Here is a 17916-nt window from a genome sequence, read left to right as displayed (position 1 = left end):
CAGGTGGGCACACGCACCACAAAGCGCGCTGCCCTGGCCCGGAGTGCGCCTCCTGGTGCTGACACAGGAACCCATCAAGAGGGACAATCGGGCGCCTGGCCAGCGTGGCTCAGTGGTTGAGCGTCGACCTATGAACCAGGAGGTCACAGTTCGATTCCCGGTCAGGGCACATGCCTGGGTTGCGGGCTCGATCCCCAGTGTGGGGCGTGCAGGAGGCAGCCGATCAATGATTCTCTCTCATCATTGATGTTTCTAATCGCTCTCTCCCTCTCCCTTCCGCTCTCTAAAATCAATATAAATATATTTTTAAAAAGAGGGGCAATCAGGGGACCCCCTAGGACTTCCTGGCTCCCCTGGAAGGGGTCTAGCCTGGTGCCTTGCAGCCTGCAGGTGCCTGGCGAACACTCCATTCTGAAAGGGCAGATGCCACCGGGGTGGGCTGCTCCAGGAGCCCAGTCTAAGGACAGCTGGGGCAGTAGAAGTGCCTAGAAGGGAGGGGAAGGGGCCAGGCCGTGGCCTCCCACCTGGTCACCAGGGCCTCTTGTACAGCCCCACACCTGGAGGTGCCCAGGACCTTCAGGGAAAGCAGCAAAGACAAAACCCCAGGCTTGGAGGGGGCATAGAGAGGCAGGGCCCGGCAGCAGGCCAGAGGTGGCCCCCAGTGCCACCCCGAGAACAATGACACATAGAGCCATATTGCACAGTGTTTCTTTAATTGAAAGACAGCATCCGACCTCAGAAGCAGCCCTTCCTCAAGCTTGAAACCCCACACCAAGGGCGGGGAGCGAGGCGGGGGGGGGGGGAGGGGGGGGGAGACCTAGCCATCGTGGGCGAAGGGGGACAAGGAAAAGCGTGCTTGGGACTCCAGTGGGATGCTGGGCCCCTCCCGGGGGCCTGACTTCCAGGGTCTGACGGAGCCCAGTGCTTCCCCTCGTGACTAGAGCATGGGCGGGGCCAGCACCTCCGCCTGCCGCCTGCAGGCCCAGGCTTAGGGGAGAGACCTGGGCAGGGCAGACTGGTGTGGGGGGCAGCTGCACCCCACCCACCGGCTTGCCTGGGTGGGAACTGGGTAGAGGCCTATTGTGACAGAGACCAGATCTAGCCCAAGGATGTAAGAGAGGACAGAGAGGGGGGGCGGGGGGACTGGTCTAAGAGTCAGTAGAGCAAGGGGGCTCCGATGGATGGGCCATGAACTTGCATAAAGGTGGGGGCCCATTTGAGGCCAAGGATGGCAGACCAGGCCAATGGGGGCTGGAAGCTGCAAGTTCATGTGAAGGAGGAATGTGCCCCAGGCAGGTGCGGTGGGCTCAGAGGAGTCTGCTATCTCCATCCCTGCTCATCCCCTCCCGTGCCCCAGACCCAGGGACTGGTTTCCCTGGGTTGGAGCTTCAGACAATTTGGTTTCAGGGTGAAATGGAAGAAAATGAGGTGGGAGCCCCTCTGAATGGCTATGATGGGGGGAGGGGCAGCTCTGAAGCCAAGGGGACTTGTGATGGGGTCTGGGCCTCATGCCCCACCTGCATGCTTGGGAAGCAGGGTGAAGGTGTCAGGGGGCAGCGAGTGGGGGGGGTGGGGTTGGGGATCGGGGTGGGGCTGGGTTGGGTGCAGCTGGGCACTGGCTTGGCTCCCTCGCTCTGCCTCCCCCTTCAGGACATTCGCTGTGCTCCCCAGAGACCCGGCCCAGGCCACTGCCAGGCTGCCGCGGCCTCTACTTCTTGTAGTTGCCAAACTGGATGGCCAGACGGTCGGTGACGCAGCGGAAGGTGGCTGGCTGCACCTCCCAGTAGGGCACAGGGTTGTTGAAGAGGCTGATGCCGTTGTAGTAGGCCCGCTTGACCCCAAAGCCCATGGGGCAGAAGTCGTTGACGCCCACCTTGGTGATGTTGTTGGTGTGCAGGTAGACCACCTGGGGCAGAGGGGCGTGGCCTAGGTTCAGCGCCAGTGGCCCGGGGCCCCCCAACCACCTTTGCCGAATCTGGCCTGGCGGCCACCTGGGCATCACTTCATTGCATTGCATCCAGCGGGAGGAGCAAACCAAGGCTGGAGTATGGTGGTCAGACATGTGTGTGTGACCAGGGGCTGGGATGAGGGGTTCAGGTGGGTTTGTGGTGGGTGGGAGGTGAGGGGCACATGGGGGTGGGTGCAGGGGATGGGGTGGGGGTGTCCATGCAGAAAAGATGGCACCTTGGGCTCCCAGAGTGTCCCTGGCCTTCCCTCTGGGTTCACCGAACTCCCTCCCGGCCTGCCCCTCTCAGCCTCTCATTCCAGGGACCCCGGGGCATGACAGGAGAAAGAACTTTCAGGGCAATTTCCATTTCCTCCCGGTCCTCAGGGGCACTTGCCCTCTATCAGCCTCCCCCAACTCCCTGAAGGCCCTCTCTAGGGGAGGGCTGAGCGGACAGGAGTGTGGGTGGTAATACGTCCAATGACCAGGGGAGGCGCTCGTGTGCAACAAGCGTCCTCTAGAAGTGGAGAGGAACTGGCCACTAGAGGGCGCGCTCAGCCCAGCACTGCCTGCACCTCGGCTGCTGCAGCTGGGCTGCCACGCATGCACGCAGGGCTCTGGCTGGACAACCGTGGGAATGGGGCTGAGGAAGAGACTGAGGGGCTAGAGCAGGGCTGGGCAAGACCAAGCTCACCCTTTGACTGGAAACTAAGCCAGAGAAGAGAACCCCAGGCAAGGCCCTGCACCACCACCCCATCAGCCCACTTCCTGCCCTGGGCTATCCCTGTCTTGGCACGTATTTGTTCATCCCCAGGCCCTTCCTGTTCCCCGACCTCCCAGGCCTTGCCGTCTTGGGAGACCTTCAGCTCCAGTATCTACCAGGCCACCTCCTGCTTATCTGTCACAACCTCTCTCCAGCCCATCCCACCCTCCCTGCTACCCTGCCGTCCTCCCCCTCTTCCTCAGCACAGACTCGTGACTGCTCCTTTCCAGATGAGGGGGCAGAGGCGGAGGGAGAAGGAGTAAGTGGCCAGACCATGCAGCTGCCACTTGTACAGCGAGTTCCTGTTCCACTCTCTACTTGGGGCCCGAATCAGGAGGGGCAGGGAGGCCAAGGAACTGGCCTGGGGACATGGGCTGCTTCCCTCCCCCAGTCTTAGAGGACTTGGTACTGGGTTGCCCGCCCCTCTCCCCCCACCCCGCCCAGCTCTCACCTGGAGTAGCTTGAGATCCGGAAGGCCAGCAGGCACCTTGGACAGCTTGTTATTGTCCAAGTGCAGCTCCCTCAGGGTGGGCAGAAAGCTCAGGCTTCCGTTCTCGATCATGCGGATCTGGTTGTGGCCCAGGCCCAGCCTGCAAACGGAAGGAGGAGATGTACTGAGAGGCCAGAGGAGAAGAGGGCTGAGGGGTGGGCCACCCGCCTGGGCCCCAGCCCACCTGTACAGCTTGGAGTAGCGGAGCAGATCCTCTAGCTCAATAGCCTGGATTTTGTTGTGGTCCAGGTGGAGTTCATTCAGGGTCTCGGGGAGGTCTGCCGGGACAATGAATGAGATGAATGCAGGAGGGTGTGGCTGCTGCTGTGTGTGTGTGTGGGTGGGGGAGGGGGAGGCCCACTGAAGCCCTCCCTATAAGGAGACCAGGTGGCTCTAGAAGGCTCTAGACCCCCAGCTCTGCCCAGCGTGGGAAGAAAGGGCTGTCTTCCTACCTTTGGGGATGCCGGTGAGCTTGGCCTCAGAGATGCGCAGGTAGTTGAGCTTCAGGCCATCGAAGGCTCCAGGTTCAAAGCCACTGTTTTCCAGGGGGTTCCCGCCCATCTCTAGGAGAGAGGCCCCCTCAGTCCCGGAGCCAGAGCGGATGGAGCTCGAGCTGCCGCCCGTACACCCCGGGGCCTGCTGGCCTCCTGGCTTGGGTTGGCCTGATGAACCCTGCCAATTGCCTCCTCCCCTATCCGCCCCTGAAAGCAGCCACTGATTTATGGGGCAAAGTGCAAACTCCTAGCTGTTCAAGATCACTTGCCCCCAAGGGCACTGGCCCTGCATCGGGCTCAGGGGGCAGGGGGAGCAGGAGGAAAGGGGGAGCCCATGGCAGGCCCCTGTTGGCTGTCTAGTGGCCCTTTCCCTTCCCTCTCTCTACAGTCCCCTGGTTTCTCTTCACCTTCTTAGGCCGCGCTGGGGCATGCCCCTAGACAAGGCTCCAGAACGTTCTGTGAGACCCATTCTGACTGGAAGAGGTCCCGGTTCCTGTCCCCGACCCTTCCTGACAGCCACCGGGACGGGGACTGTTCTGGGCCAGGGCCACACTCACCGATGCAGTTCATGTTGCGCAGCCCGCTGAACACGCCCTTGGGCACCTTGCGGATTCGGTTGTCATGGATGCGGAGCTCCACCAGGGAGCTGGGCAGGTTGGGAGGGATCTCCACCAGGTGGTTCTTGGAGATGTAGAGCTTCTGCAGCTTCCGCAGGGGGCTGAAGGCCTTCTCGTGTATCTTAGAGATTTTGTTGTTCACCAGGACGAGAGCCTGAGGGGGGGTGGGGTGGGAGGGGGGGCGTTGGAGGTGAAGGCCCAGCTTCCCGGCCCACCCAGCCCTCTCCTCTCTCCTCTCTCTCCCTCCGCTGCCACGTGGAGGCGGAGGCAGAGAGAGCAGGAGTAAGTGGCCGTTACTGGGACTTCACAGGTGTCTGAGGCCCAGCTGGGTGGGCAGAGCGCAGAGCCCGGAGCCAGGCGATGCCACTACTGCCTAGCGTAGCCCAGCGCTTCTATGAGCCTCAGTTTCCCCACTTGTACCCTGGCTACAATGAAATATGTTCTTGCGAAAAACCAATAAAGTTTCCAGCCAAAAAGGGGATTCAGCTGAGTGATCCCGTCCTGCCCTGTGGTTGCTGACACCCATGTACGTGACCCTGACCCAGGGCACTCCCTCATGCCCACCTCTAGACTCCTCTCAGGACCCCACAGGTCCCAGGTCCCTCTTGCACTCCACAAGTACACACACACACACACACACATACACACACACACACACACACACACACACACACATCTGGATCCACCCCTAGCTGCAGACCGCCCACCTCCGCAAGGCCCTTTGAAAGAGTGGGGTGGACCCGGCCAGCGTGGCTCAGTGGTTGAGCGTCGACCTATGAACCAGGAGGTCACGGTTCAATTCCCGGTCAGGGCCCATGCCTGGGTTGCGGGCTCGATCCCCAGTGTGGGGCATGCAGGAGGCAGCCAATCGATGGTTCTCTCTCATCATTGTTTCTCTCTCTCCCTCTCCCTTCCTCTCTGAAATCAATAAGAAAAAAATACTTTTTTTTTTTAAGGGTAGGGCGGGCTTACGTAGAGGTGCTGCAGGCCTTTGAAGTCGTCCTTCCGGAGCTCAGTGATGTCGTTGTTCTGCAGGTCCAGCAGTGTGGTGTCGGGCGAGATCTCCTTGGGCACAGTTTTCAGACCTGGGGGCCAGCGCTGCTGTCACCCATGTGAGCCCAGGCCACGTCTCCGAGAGGCTCAGAGCAGAGGACACTCACACACACAGACACGCACCCAGACACCCCGCCACCACCCCTGCCACCCGCCCCCACTGAAATCAGGATCCCAGAGCCTGTCTAGGGTCACCCATCTGCGCCCCCATCCTCCCACGCATCCCACAGGATAGATGTGTGTCCCCTTGCTAGGGGCCCTCGGGCTGTGCCCACACCTCCACACACCCCTCCCGCCACGGCCCCGAGACTGACCTAGGTCCGAGCACTGAACCACCCGCAGGTGGCAGTGACAGCCGAAGGGACACATGGCGCTGAAGGTGGGCGTGAGGGAATCCAGGTCCGGGACGCCCGAGGTGTCGGCACCCGAAGCCTCCTCATCGTTCAGCATGGGCACCCCGTCGTCCAGGGTGAAGTCCCAGAAACCCTTTTGCTCGAAGGGCAGGGCCTGGCTCAGGGCCAGCAGGGACGTGAGGAGCCAGAGGGGCCACATGATGGACGTGCCTAGCGGGCCAGGGCGAAGAGGGGCCGTCAGGAGGGCCCAGCCGGCGCCCACACCCATCCTCTCGGCCCTTTCCCCGGCCACCCTCCCCACACCAGGGGCTGGGGTTCGGTGTGTGTTGGCACCGTGTCCCCCATCCGTCACTGGGGCCCGAGTGGCCGAGAGAGCGGCTGCGGGAAGGCAGGAGGCACCTGGCAGAATCGGGGCACCTCCTTCCGCTCCCCTCTGCTCCCAGGCAAGACCTGGCTTCAGTGGGAATTGCAGTGTCTTCCCAGTTAGGGAGTCTGTGGCACCGCCCCCCCCCCCACCACCACCACTGAGTCAGCGAGCAGCTGCCTGGGGGGTCAGTGAGGCGAGTGCAGGAGGCCGAGAGAGAAACCCAATCATTTGCCCCCCACACGCTTTGAAGATACCACTGTGGCCCGGGGCCAATCCCACAAACTCAAGGCAATGTGGGCGCAGTCGGGGTTGAGTTAAGGGATTATGAGTCGCTTCCTTTCCTGCCTGAGCCCCCCACCTTGCAGCGCACCCACATCTTTTTTACGAAAGTCAAGAGGCCAAGGCACCAGGCTGGGCACACTGGGCCAAGACCTGGGCTCGTTCCAGCGGCAGGAGGAGAAAGAGAGGGGCATTCCCCAGGGCACAGCCCCCCATCCGCTTCCCCGCTGTCCCACGGGGCCTCGGCTTCCTCACCTGGCCCACAAGCCTTCCATCTGCCCAGGGTCCAGGCCCCGGGAGCCCCTTCCCCTCCCCCCCCCCCCCGCAAGGGGAGCAGACTGCCAGCAGGGTGGTGAGCAGAGTCAGGCTTGTCTGGAGGCCCCCAGGCTGGGCAGCGAGGTGGGGGTGGGGGCACTTCCCTGCCTGAGCCTGCCCCTGGCACCCACATGGGCCTGCCTCCTTCCTCCTCCAGAAGAGGCTGCCCCCAGCCAGAGGCTGCTCTGCCCAAAGGCTCTGTACAAGCAGGAGCCAGGGCCCGTGCCTCTCCCATCTCCCCCACCTACAAGGGTTTCCCGGAAAAGGTCCCAGCCTCATTTTCCCTATCTGTTCAACAGGAATCAGAGTGCCCTCCCCGCTGCTTGCCTCACAGCTTCGGGGTTGGGGGGGGGGGCAGGGGGTGGAAGGCTGCCCTGGGTGCATCTGTGGGCAAGGAGCCCAACGACTGCCCATGCCTCCTGTAGACCCCAACTGGCCCCACCCAGGGAGGCCCTCACTTGGTACCCATCTTGGCCAGGAGAGGGGCTGTTTGGAGCATCAGTGGGGCTGGGGAGCCCCCCGAGCCTGGATGCTGGCTGCAGAAGTGGGAGGGAGGCCTGGGGGTGGAGGGCTCTGCCCGCTCTAGGCCAGCACCTTCAGAGCAGCTTGGACCCGCCTACTGCTCTCCTGGGCAGGCCCATTGGACGTGGGGGTGGGTTGGCTACCAGGTGGTGCCTGGGGCCAGCTCCAGGCCTGGGCACACAGCTGTGACCCTTAGAGTCTCAACCATCCCTGTCTTGCTGTCCCCTCCAGTACTCCTGCAGCCCCAGGTCACATGGCCCGCCTCGGTTCCCAGGGTCCCTGAGGATACAGCTGCGGAGGGAGTGGCAGGAGGAGCCCAGGCCACGGTTCTAAGCTGCAGAGCCGGCCTCAGAGGGTCCCAGCCAGGCGCCTACCGCCCTCCTGAGTGCATGGCCCCCTGGTGGCAGGCTCAGAGAAGCTGCCTGCCTACCCCAAGTCACACAGCAAAGTGAGGGTGCCCCTTACTGGGGCAGCATCCAGCCTCTCTGGCTTCCACCAGGTTCTGCCAGCCCCAGGCTGGCCATGCTGACTCAGGGGACCCCCACAAGGCCTTGGCTCAGGGTAGGGAGAGGGCCTGGGGCTTGCCTACCTGGACAGCGGGTCCCTCCTTCTTCCCCCCGAGTTCGCAACTCTCAGGACAGAGTGGCGTGGGTCGAGGCCTCCCGTGCCTGTTACCCCTGCTCAGGTCCCTTGTCCAGGTGCCACTGGCTGCCCAGGGCCAGGAGGAGGAGGAGCAGTGGGAGAGAACAGGAAGGGGAGGTCGAAGGCAGGAGAGAAGATGGAAGGGGAGAGAGGGAGGAGACTGCTCCCTCCTTTGTCTGGAACCCCTGCCAAAGTTGCTCCCTCACAAGGGGGATGAGTCAGGGCTGGAATGCCCAGCAAGAGCCTTGGAATTCTCTGGGATCCACAGTCAACCTTGATAGGTAGGGTTGGGGTGGGGGGGTGGTCTGGGTGGGGAGAGGGGGGACGCAGATAGACCCATGCAGCCTGGAGCTGGAGACGAATGGGATCTCCACAGGGCACATCTGCCCTGGTGTCTGGCCCCTCCACGGGGGCAGAGGATGGTCAGGCACTGGGAAGGCCAACCAAAGGGTCCCCTGGGCCCTGCCCTGGGGGCCGGGGGCTCTGGAGGAGCTGCGCCAGCTCGAAGCCACCCTGCCTGATGCCACTGCATCTTGGGGCCAGCCCGGCTCCAGCGCAGACACACTCTGAGGGGAAGGGAGGCGGAGGGCTTGGAGGCCCTACCCCAGGGCCCCGTGACAGAGGCAGAGGACAAGGTTTGGCTGGTTCTCCCCGGTTCCTGGCTGGGCCCAGGCAGTGGGCAGGCTGGCGGGTGGAGGCTGGGCGGGCTTCCCGGCACAGCCCTCATTTCCCCTCGAGGGCCTGGCACAGGACTCCGCCAGAACTATGCAGAGGGGAGGGGGCTGGCTGGACAGCGTGCCTGCAGGGGGCGGCCAGAGACCCCCACAGAGCCAGAAGGAGCCAGGAAGGGGCCTCAGGGGGTGCCCAGGGGGAAGGCTTCCCTGTGTCCTGCGCAATGAGTACCTCCATTTTATGGGAGAGAAAACTGAGGCCTAGAAAGGGGAACAGATTTGCCCCCCCGAGTCACTGAGCCTGAGACCGCAGAGTCCGGCTCAGGCAACTCCAGGCCCTCAGCACACCGTGAAGGCGGGGGTCTCTGGGTGGCTGGCTTGGCCCAGCGTGGGCAGTGCAGAGCCTGGGGGAGGAATTCCCTGCCAGGATGGTGACGATCGGGGAGGGGGATTTCGGGGAGGTAGACAGGCCCAGCTGCCCCAGTTTAAGCGTGCCCCTGCCTCCTCCCCATCATCTCACACTGCCCCCCCCCCCCTTTCAGGAACACACACATGTAGGAAACAGGAAGGCCGAAGCCCAGGAAGTGGGAGCCCCCCATGGACAGATAGTGTGAGCATCACAGCAAGTCCCCCCAACGGCACCTCCCCACACCACCCGGGGCCTTTGGGCCTCAGTTTCCCTTCATCACCCACCCCCCCCCCCCGGGCATGTCCCCAGGACTTCAGGGAGGGCCTCCAGCCCCATCAAAGCGGGCTCTGAGCTCTCTGGACCCCACCTCCTCAGAGCAAAGGAAAGAAGTGGTAATGGCTGTGAGGCCTCAGGCCTGGCGCCCACAGGTGTGAGCGAGGGAGGAGGCTGGGCTTCCTGGAGCCCGCACCTCCGACCCAATAGGGCCCTTCTTGTCTGGCCCTCTGGAAGTCGGAACAGTCCTCCGAGCAGGATTGCTCCAGGTCGCAGCCAAACAAGACACATTGGCAGCCTCTGAGAACATGGACGGGCCGTGCCAGGCATTCAGGCCAGGCCAAGGGCGGCAGGAGCAGGACTTGAGGTCTGGCATGCCCTGGGAGCTCGCCGGCCGATGTGTGACCCACAGCTGCCAAGTCCTAGACGCCGGGCGCTATCCCTGGGCCCCAGCCCGCCGTGTCTGGCCCCACTGAGCCACCCGACCTGAATTCTGACACGCGGGCCACCTTCCACTCAGCCCTGCCAGGTCCCTGGGACTGCATGGGTGAGGTGTGGTGAGAGGGGGGTGGGGAGGTGAATCAGGGTGCCTTCCTCCCCTACTCAACCCTGTTCACCAAACCCTCCGGGCCCAGCTTCAACCAGCAGGCAAGAGGCAGGGTTGCTACCCAGGCTGACCCTGGGGTGCTCCCTATGCCCCCCCCCGCCCCCAGACTCCCAACAGCTCTAGTCTGCACTTGGGGTCAAACAGAGAGCGGGCACATGTGCCACCCATGGGTCTGCTGAAGCCCACGCGTGCGTGCTGTGGGGATGACTGCGCAAAGGGCTGGTGGCTGGAGTGGGGAGGAGTTGGTCCCTGAGCCCCACCCTGTCTGTGTCTGTACCCCAGCCACCCTGAACCCACCGCCATTGTCTCAGCGTGCCCTCAGGCGACAAGGGGAGCAGATGCCCAAGTGTGGCTCGCCAGGTCAGCTCCTTCCTATTGTGGCCCTGGCGCCGCTGGGGTGACTGGACAGAGCTGGGTCTTCAAGGACAGACTCCACCTTGACATGGTGTCAGAGGCTGCAGGAAGCCAGCTCATTGGCTGCAGCGGGCTGCCACGGGGAAGGGGTGAGGCAGCTGGTGTTGGCCAAACCAGACTCCCCTCCCCTAACATTGAGGAGAGCCATCCCCGCCTGCCCCCACCCTGCCGGGAGGGAAGCAAGAGGGTCAACCTGCGTCAGCTGGGGGTCCTGAGTTCTCTGGTCCCTCTGCACCTAAGCTGTGTGCCCTTCCTCCTCCTCCCCCTGATGAAGAAATCCTGAGCTCCTCACCATGTTCTAGAACCTTTGAGGAGCCCAGCCGGTGTGGCTCAGTGGTTGAACATCGGCCTATGAACCAGGAGGTCACAGTTCGATTCCCGGTCAGGGCACATGCCTGGATTGTGGGTTCCATCCCCAGTGTGGGGCATGCAGGAGGCAGCCAATGAATGATTCTCTCTCATCATTGATGTTACTCTCGCTCCCTCTCCCTTCCTCTCTGAAATCCATAAGAATATTTTTTAAAAAAATAGAATCTTTGAGGAAAGGAGAGGATGCTACCCCCTCCCAGGGCGGGGCAGGAAACTCAAATGATTTCCCAATGACCATAGAAGGCAGCCCTGCTTTTTACTACTTGCTGAATGGGTAAGATGAGGCTCCGAGTTTGCCCAAGGCCACCCAGCGAGGAAATGGGGGAGCTGGGACTTCGCTGTCTGTCTGTCTCCCACCCATGTGTCTCGCCCCACCCTCTGCCATCAATTGCAGACTTTGCTGCAGGCCCCAGAGCCGCAAGATCCCATGCTCTCTGGGCTGCGTAGGGGCTGGCCAGCCCCTGGGGTCCCTGGAGAAGACTCGTTGGCAGCTCCCTCGCCCCAGCTGGGACATGAGGTGGTTGGAAAGCACAGCCCTGCGCCCCCTTGCTTGCATCATAAATCCTTTAGAATCGTAGCACCTCTCTCTGGCTGCCACCATCAATAGCTCCCCACTGCCCGAGGGGCCTACCCTCTTCGTCCGTGGATCAGGTGGCACTGCTTTGGCCCAAGTATATGCACAAGGCCAGCTCTGCGTCAGTCTACAAGGAAGTTGCCTGCAAAAGCCATCACCCTGGCAGGCCAGGGAAGTTCCCCTGAGCATTTGAGGTCCCAGCAGGCGCCAGACCCCCCAGGGCGATGCTCTCTGCCTGCCTAGCAGAGCCTGGGTCCCTGCCTGCCTCATTTTCTCCTTGAGCCAGGCCAGGGCAAGGGAGCTTGGCCTGGCTCCCAGGCCAGGAGAGCTGCCAGGCACCCCGGAGGGAGGCCTGTAGCCCCTTCCCTTCCTGGGCCCAGGGCTCCCCACAGGGAACATTCCCTTCCCTACACAGGGTCCCAGCTCTCTCCCAGGGGCCCCAGCTGTGGCGGGACCCAGCCCTTGGCAGCCAGGACCTGTTCACCTTCAGCTGCTCACCAAGGTTCCCTGCGTCAGGCCTCTTTGTAGCTGGGCGGCCTCTGAGGCCCAGGGGACCGTAATGAAGGTTGAGCTGGGACTCAGACTTCTGAGAGGATCAAAGTCACACCCTCCTCTGCCTCAGGACTTCCCTTGTCTCCAGGGTCAGGGCTGTCAGAGCCAGCCTCTCTCTGCCCTCTGACCCCGGCCTTCAAGCCCTGCATCTATTCCCCCAATCCCCAATCCTGCTGCGCAAGGGCCTCTGACTGCTGTGTCCCCCTGGGCCATCTGACCTCCCAGAGGCAGCTGGTCGGGGAGAAGCCGGGGTGAGGTCAGAGTCACACAGAGTCTGGGACCTCTCCCAGCGCCCCGCCCCCTAAACCTAAGAGATGTGTCACCACAGGGAGGGGGCAGATGGGAGTCATCTGAGTCCCCGAACCTTCGCTGGTGCTGCTCCTCTGTAGGCCGTGCTGGGAGCTGAGGCTGCTGGGCTCTGGGCAAGAAGGTGCCCTCCATGGCCACTCCAGGAGCTACCCCTACCCGGAGCGGAGAGGGTGGGGAAGAGGCTCATGGGGTGGGGCTGGGGTGGCTTCCAGGAGCCTGGAGTCCCAGTGGGGGTGAAGGATGCCCTGGGACCCTCAGGCTGTGTGTCCCTATATGGAAGGTTGGAGCTGGTCTGGAAGGCCGGAGAAGGACCTGGCCATGGGGCTGGGGCAGGACTGAGCAGACCCCCCTCCCCGTCCCCCCAGCACAGCTCCCCTCTGCTCACCTCCCACTGCCCACTGGCTTCCCCTAAGACAGGATGTACAGAAAAGGGTTCTGTGGGTGGCCCAGTGTGGGAGCCGAAGAGGACCGGAGGGAGGGGGCAGAGCTGGCAGGGCCCGGATCTGCTTGCCTTCAGGGGGAGCAGGGGCTCATTCCCACCCCATGGCTCACAGCCGGGCACTCTGGAGAGCCACTGTCACCTCCTAGCCCCTCAATTTGGGGCAAGTCTTGGGCTAGTGTGTCCCCTCCCAGCAGCAGGGCAGACAGGCGTGGTGGGGTGGAGCAGCTTCGGGCAAGGGCCAGGCTCTCCGGCTCTGGGGTACCTGACCAGGGGGAGCAGGATGAAGTCTTGGTGGGCCTGGGAAGACCTTGTTAACCATCAGGATGGACAAGGATGGTGAGGGGCCCCGGATGTGCCACCTGCAGGACAGCAGCCCGGTGGCGCAGTGGGTGGGGCTTCAGAGGCCAGGGTGTGGGTGGGAGGAAGCAGCCCTCTTGGAGGGCCCTGCTTGCAGACCCTCGCTTTCGGGCTCATGACAACTCCCTCCGCTGGGGACTTGACGCTGTCACCGGAAGAGACACTCTGTGGCCTCCAGTGACTGCAGAACCTTGCCGAAGGAGACTCTGGTCTGACATAGGCTCCCCTTTCCTCCTGTCCTTCCCTGTCCGCGCCCCTCCCATGGGCCAGGGCCGTGGTGGGGAGAAATTGGGGTTGATGGTTGCCAGTCGCCACGCACACCGATCAGAGGGTTGTACCCCAACTCTCTGGGCCCCTAAAATGGACTGACGCGGGACTGCCACCAGATCCCCTGGCAAAGGGGTGCGGCCTCAGACTCCCCATCTACTACACGGGGACTCCGGCCTCTTCTCCAGGGCAGGCAGAGCACAAAAGTAGCGGGATGTTCCTATCCGCTGGCACCTGGGTCCTTGGGGTTTGAAGGTGGCCCCATGGGCAGCTGGACCGGTTTGGAGGCAGCTCTGCGCCTTCCTTTCAATGCACCACACAGCCCAGTCCTCAGAGGCTCCCCCAGGAGGCCCATGGTAGCTAGCCGTGGGCAAGCGCCACACGAACGTGCCTCTGCCCAGGCGCAGATGGCACAGGCAGCAGCGCGTTGCCAGGAGCACTCGCCTGCACGTCTGTAGTCTGGTGCACGCGTTCTCTCTCTGCATGAACGAGCCCCTGGACACAACCCCCCCCCCCGGGGGGGAACCTTCCTCTCTGGCGCTGAGGGAGGCCTGAGCATCTCTAGCTTGTCCCGGCCCCAGGAAGGCCCTAAGGGCAGTGAGCTGGCAGGCCAGGGCGGGGTGAGGGCACAGAGGCAGGAGCCTCCTGAGGACAGATGGCACTGACCGCAGCCGCAACCTGAGCGGCCCTTCTGAAGATTGTTCAGGAACAATCTCTCTGGCTTAAGTGAGGTCTGCCCCACCCGATGCCACCCACTGCTCCGCCCTGGAGGATCATGGGCTTTCTGCACTCAGCAGCCCTCACTAACCAGTGCCCAGGCCCCACACCAGCCCATGCCGCAGGGAGAGGGGGAGGGGGTGGCCAGGGCACTCAGGGGCACACCCAGAGAGCTCTGTTCTACCTTCCTCCTCTCCTGGGTCCCTTGACAGGCCCCTCTACGTGCCAGCCATCTTGGCAGCTTGCGGGACAGGGGCCAGTGATCTTGCTACCCCCACCCGATCGTCTCACAGCACTGCTGACCACAGGCTATTGTCATCAGTAGTCAAGGGACTCTTGACGATTCCCTGGGTGGTATGGGGTCAATACAGCCAGTTTGTCGGTCAGAAGCCCTGGGTCCTCACCTCGGCTCTGCCCTTGAATGGCTGTGCAACCATGAGCAGGTTCCTGACCCTCTCTGGGCCTCAGTAGCCCCCTCTGTACAATGGGCGGGATGGGGTGGGACCCGCAGGAGCCACTCCTCCCCTCCCAAAGGGCCCTAGAGGCAACCTGCCAGCTACACTTTGCTCAGACCTGGGGCTCTCTCTCCATTCGAAAGATGCCCCCCCCCCCACACACACAAGTGGCTGGGCTGCCTTTGGGGGACAGGGGCTGCTTGCTGGTCAGGGAGCCCTTGAAGTCCACCCATCCCTAATAGCCTGGGATGATGGGATGATGGGGTCCCAGCTTGGAAGAAGTGGGTCTGCAGTCAAACATTTATCCAGCGTCCCCATAACCTTAAGGGCCCCAAGCCAGGCCTGGCCCAGGGTAACACGGCCTAGTTGCCCGGGTTTCTCTCTGCCTCACCCCAGTTCTGAGTCCCAATCCAACGGGGTTCTGAGGAGATGGGGTTGAGCCACCCAGGCAGCCCCACCCCGGGCCCTGGAGGCCAGGGCTCGTGGACCCACACCTCGCCCAGGAGGAGGTAGAGGCAGGGCATTAGCCTGTGGGTAAGCGAGGAACATCTGGGCAGGGTGCCTGGGGCGTGCCTGGAGAACCAAGTCTCTGAGCTCCTGCCAAGGCCTGGGCCCGGGCAGCGGGGACTGCTCCCTGGCCCGAGCTCCTGCGGAGGCCTGAGGGCCTCCCGACCTGGGCCAGGAGAAACCCTGAGCAAGTAGGTTTGCCTGCTGAGCAGGAGGAGCAGAGCACAGAGAGAGGCCGCTGGGAGTGCAGGGTGCACCCGGGGTCCCGCGGCGAAGGGGGTGCCCGCCATCCAGCCATGCCTTGGTGATGCTCTGGGGCCGCAGCCAAGGATAACAACCCCGAGGGGGAGGCAGAGAGGGCAGGCACAGAGCTGAGCTGAGTGAGATCAGAGGGGAGAGGGAAGGGGGGGGGTGGAGAAGGTGCCTGGAAGAGGGAGGGGAGTGAGGGGAGTAGAGGCAGAGCTGGGACAAGGACCAAGGGTGCCACAGGGCGGCGACGAAGGGGCACAGACTGAGAGCTTGCGGCAGTGCCCTGGGAACCCGCAGGCATCCTGGGAACCCGCAGGAGAGGGTGGTAAGGGGGCAGGAGGGACAGGGATAGGGACGTGGAGGGGCGGCATGGGGGCAGCAAGGTCAGGGGCTGGGACTTCTTGAGAATGGTGAGGGGGCAACAGAGCCAGGGATGCGACATCCAGGGCAGCTGAAGGCCAGCGAGGGGTGTGGGGACAGTGAGTGGCTGGTGTGGGGGCCCTACCTGAGGAGGGGAAGCGCTGGGTGCAGGCTGGCTGGTTGGCAGGCTTGAGTGTCCAGCAGTCCGTGTGTCTGTCTGTTGGGCCGTCCAGAGCAGCTGCTCACTCCTGGGCAGTTCGTGGAGAGAGGGAGACAGAGGCGGTGGGAGGGAGGCTAAAGGCTGGGCGGGCGGGCCAACGGGGAGGGGGCGGGGAGGGAGGAAAGGAGGGAGGGGGCTGGAGGGAAGGAGAGAGGGAGGGAGGAAGGGAAGGAGGGGGGCAGGCTTCCAGGCCCCCCTGGCAGCTTCAAAGGGAGCAATTTTCTTGTAGACGGCTGGGCTAGCTGCACCCACTCCCGGCTCCCTGCTCACATCCCCTCCTCCAGCACCCCCTCTCCCTGCCCCAGGGAACATAGCGAAGGGACACACATTCTCACTCTCACAAGGACCCTGGGCGTCTCTGGGCAGGCCCAGCCTCAGAGAGTCAAACTTTCCACTGCCCAGATGGGGACACTGAGGCCCAGAAAGGGGTGGGAAATGGCTTTCTGGCCCTGGGCCGGGCAGAGGAAGGCGAGAGAGGGCAGAAAGGAAAGAGAGAAGAGGGGGAGGGAGGCAGCCTCTGGTGGCTGGTCCAGCGAGTGGTCCTGGGATTCTGTCCTGAGCCCGCCCAGAACCTGGGGCAGCCTCGGCCTGAACAAGGAGGTGCTTCTCTGAGATCCGGGAGGCAGCTGTGTGGATTTCGGGAAGGGCTTGATCTAGGCTCCTGGGAATACTGGACCCCCCCATCCCCATCCCCACACATTCCAGCCTTTTGTTTTTCCCCTAAAAAAGACGAACGTGTCCTATCTGTGTGACCTCAGGATGGGACTGAGCTGGGGGCGGCAGGCGCCGGCCCAGATTTGGGGGATCCTCCCTAGCTTGCCTGACCCGGAGCTCAGAGAAGCTGAGTGGGAAAGCTGATTCAGAGAGAAGGAACCTAGCGAGTCATTCTTTTGCTCAATCTGTGCAGGTCCCCGAGGATGTGATAACCGCTCTGTGGGTGGGCACTTCCTTTGGGGCTCGAGCTCTGTGCTGGCCGGCCCGCCAAGCTTCCCAGGAAGAGGCTGTCGTCAGCCACTACACCCAGGCCATGACTGGAAGCGTGGCCACTTCCTGAGGACCCATGCGAGCCCAGCTCCACCTGCGGCTAGAGTCCAGGCCTCCCTGTGCACTGGGGTCCCGTTTCTCCCCTGGCCCGTGTACCCAGCATGCAGCGGGGCTAGGACACAGCCAGCCCCTTTCATGGGAGACTCTTGCAGGAGCAGCTTCTGAGAGACAAAGGGGAGAGTTGAGAGGGAGTGAGAAACCAAGGTAGGCCCAGCCAGCGTGGCTCGGTGGTTAAGCGCCGACCCATGAACCAGGAGGTCACCGTTTGGGTTGTGGACTTGATTCCTAGTGTGGGGCGTGCAGGAGGCAGCCGATCAATGATCCTCTCGCATCATTGAGGCTTCTATCTCTCTCTCCCTCTCCCTTCCTCTCTGAAACCAATAAAATAAAATAATAATAATAAATAAATAAATAAACCGAGGTAGACAGTGATGCTGAGATCTGCACAGGAGACTAGGAGGCTGAGAGAGGAAGACGCTAAGGCAGGAGACACAAGACAGGATAGAATTCCGCAGAAACCAAAAGAGAATAGTGTATAGAGAGGAAAAACTCCGCAGGTGGAGGCTGAGGGGAGGCCGAGGAGAGGTGGATCCAATGGGTGGAGAACAGGGATGAGGTCTGAGGGTCCCGCCCATCTGGCCAGCTGTCATTCAGGTATTCAGTGCTCAGCCCAGGGCCGGCATGCAAGTGGGGTCTAGAATAAGGTGACCAGAATCTTTCCAAAAATAGGGACTTTTTTAAAACGCCGTGGGACGCGGGACAAATTGTTAAAAATCGGTTTTGGCCCGCCAACAGCGGGACGATCTGGTCACCTTAGTCTAGAGCAGTGATGGCGAACCTATGACACGCGTGTCAGCACTGACACGCGTGGCCATTTTTGATGACACGCGGCCGCTGAGGTGGCCGCATGCCAAGGATGAAACATTTGCTGCTCCTGAGGATGAAACATTTGTGAAATAATGTTTTTTCCTCAAAGTGACACACTACCCGAGTTATGCTCAGTTTGTTGGCGAAGTTTGACACACCAAGCTCAAAAGGTTGCCCATCACTGGTCTAGAAGGTTCTGCCCGGGGGAGTGGCTGGGCCCAGGGGCTCTCCTCCCCCCTTTTAATATATATTTTTATTGATTTCAGAGAGGAAGGGGGGGGGGAGAGAGAGAGAGAGAGAGAGAGAGAGAGAGAGAGAGAGAGAGAGAGAGAGAAACATCAATGATGAGAGAAAATCATTGATCGGCTGCCTCCTGCATGCCCCACATTGGGGATCGAGCCTGCAACCTGGGC

The 17916-nt window shown here is 62.4% G+C and overlaps 1 protein-coding gene across 2 annotated transcripts; it reads right to left on the bottom strand.

Moving 5' to 3' along the window:
- Window positions 1-694: 694 nt before the first annotated feature.
- BGN (biglycan) lies at window positions 695-15675 on the bottom strand. 2 transcript variants are annotated; one of them, XM_079765157.1, is made up of 8 exons: window positions 15518-15675; window positions 5677-5925; window positions 5282-5394; window positions 4250-4463; window positions 3651-3761; window positions 3383-3476; window positions 3160-3298; window positions 695-1906 (listed from the first exon to the last, which is right to left on the bottom strand). In XM_079765157.1, the coding sequence occupies exons 2-8, from the start codon at window positions 5912-5914 to the stop codon at window positions 1709-1711; spliced, it is 1107 nt and encodes a 368-aa protein (XP_079621283.1). In that variant the 5' UTR covers window positions 5915-5925; window positions 15518-15675; the 3' UTR covers window positions 695-1708. The 2 variants fall into 2 exon arrangements, with proteins under 2 accessions (XP_079621283.1, XP_079621284.1); XM_079765158.1 differs by lacking the exon at window positions 15518-15675 and adding an exon at window positions 7788-7927.
- Between the last annotated feature and the right edge of the window lie 2241 nt (window positions 15676-17916).

This window comes from Cnephaeus nilssonii, assembly GCF_951640355.1.
Source record: "Cnephaeus nilssonii genome assembly, chromosome: X".
NCBI classification, from domain to species: domain Eukaryota; kingdom Metazoa; phylum Chordata; class Mammalia; order Chiroptera; family Vespertilionidae; genus Cnephaeus; species Cnephaeus nilssonii.
Note: the sequence above shows the minus strand (reverse complement) of the source record. Positions and strands in the feature narration are given on the sequence as shown.

What these genes read in the sequence shown, in the direction of transcription:
- BGN (XM_079765157.1), bottom strand. Translation starts at nt 5,914, where the DNA reads ATGTGGCCCCTCTGGCTCCTCACGTCCCTGCTGGCCCTGAGCCAGGCC. An exon ending in GGTTCAGTGCTCGGACCTAG is followed by an intron (nt 5,395 to 5,676) that starts GTCAGTCTCGGG and finishes GCTGGCCCCCAG; the next exon opens with GTCTGAAAACTGTGCCCAAG. An exon ending in GCTCACCGGCATCCCCAAAG is followed by an intron (nt 3,477 to 3,650) that starts GTAGGAAGACAG and finishes TTGTCCCGGCAG; the next exon opens with ACCTCCCCGAGACCCTGAAT.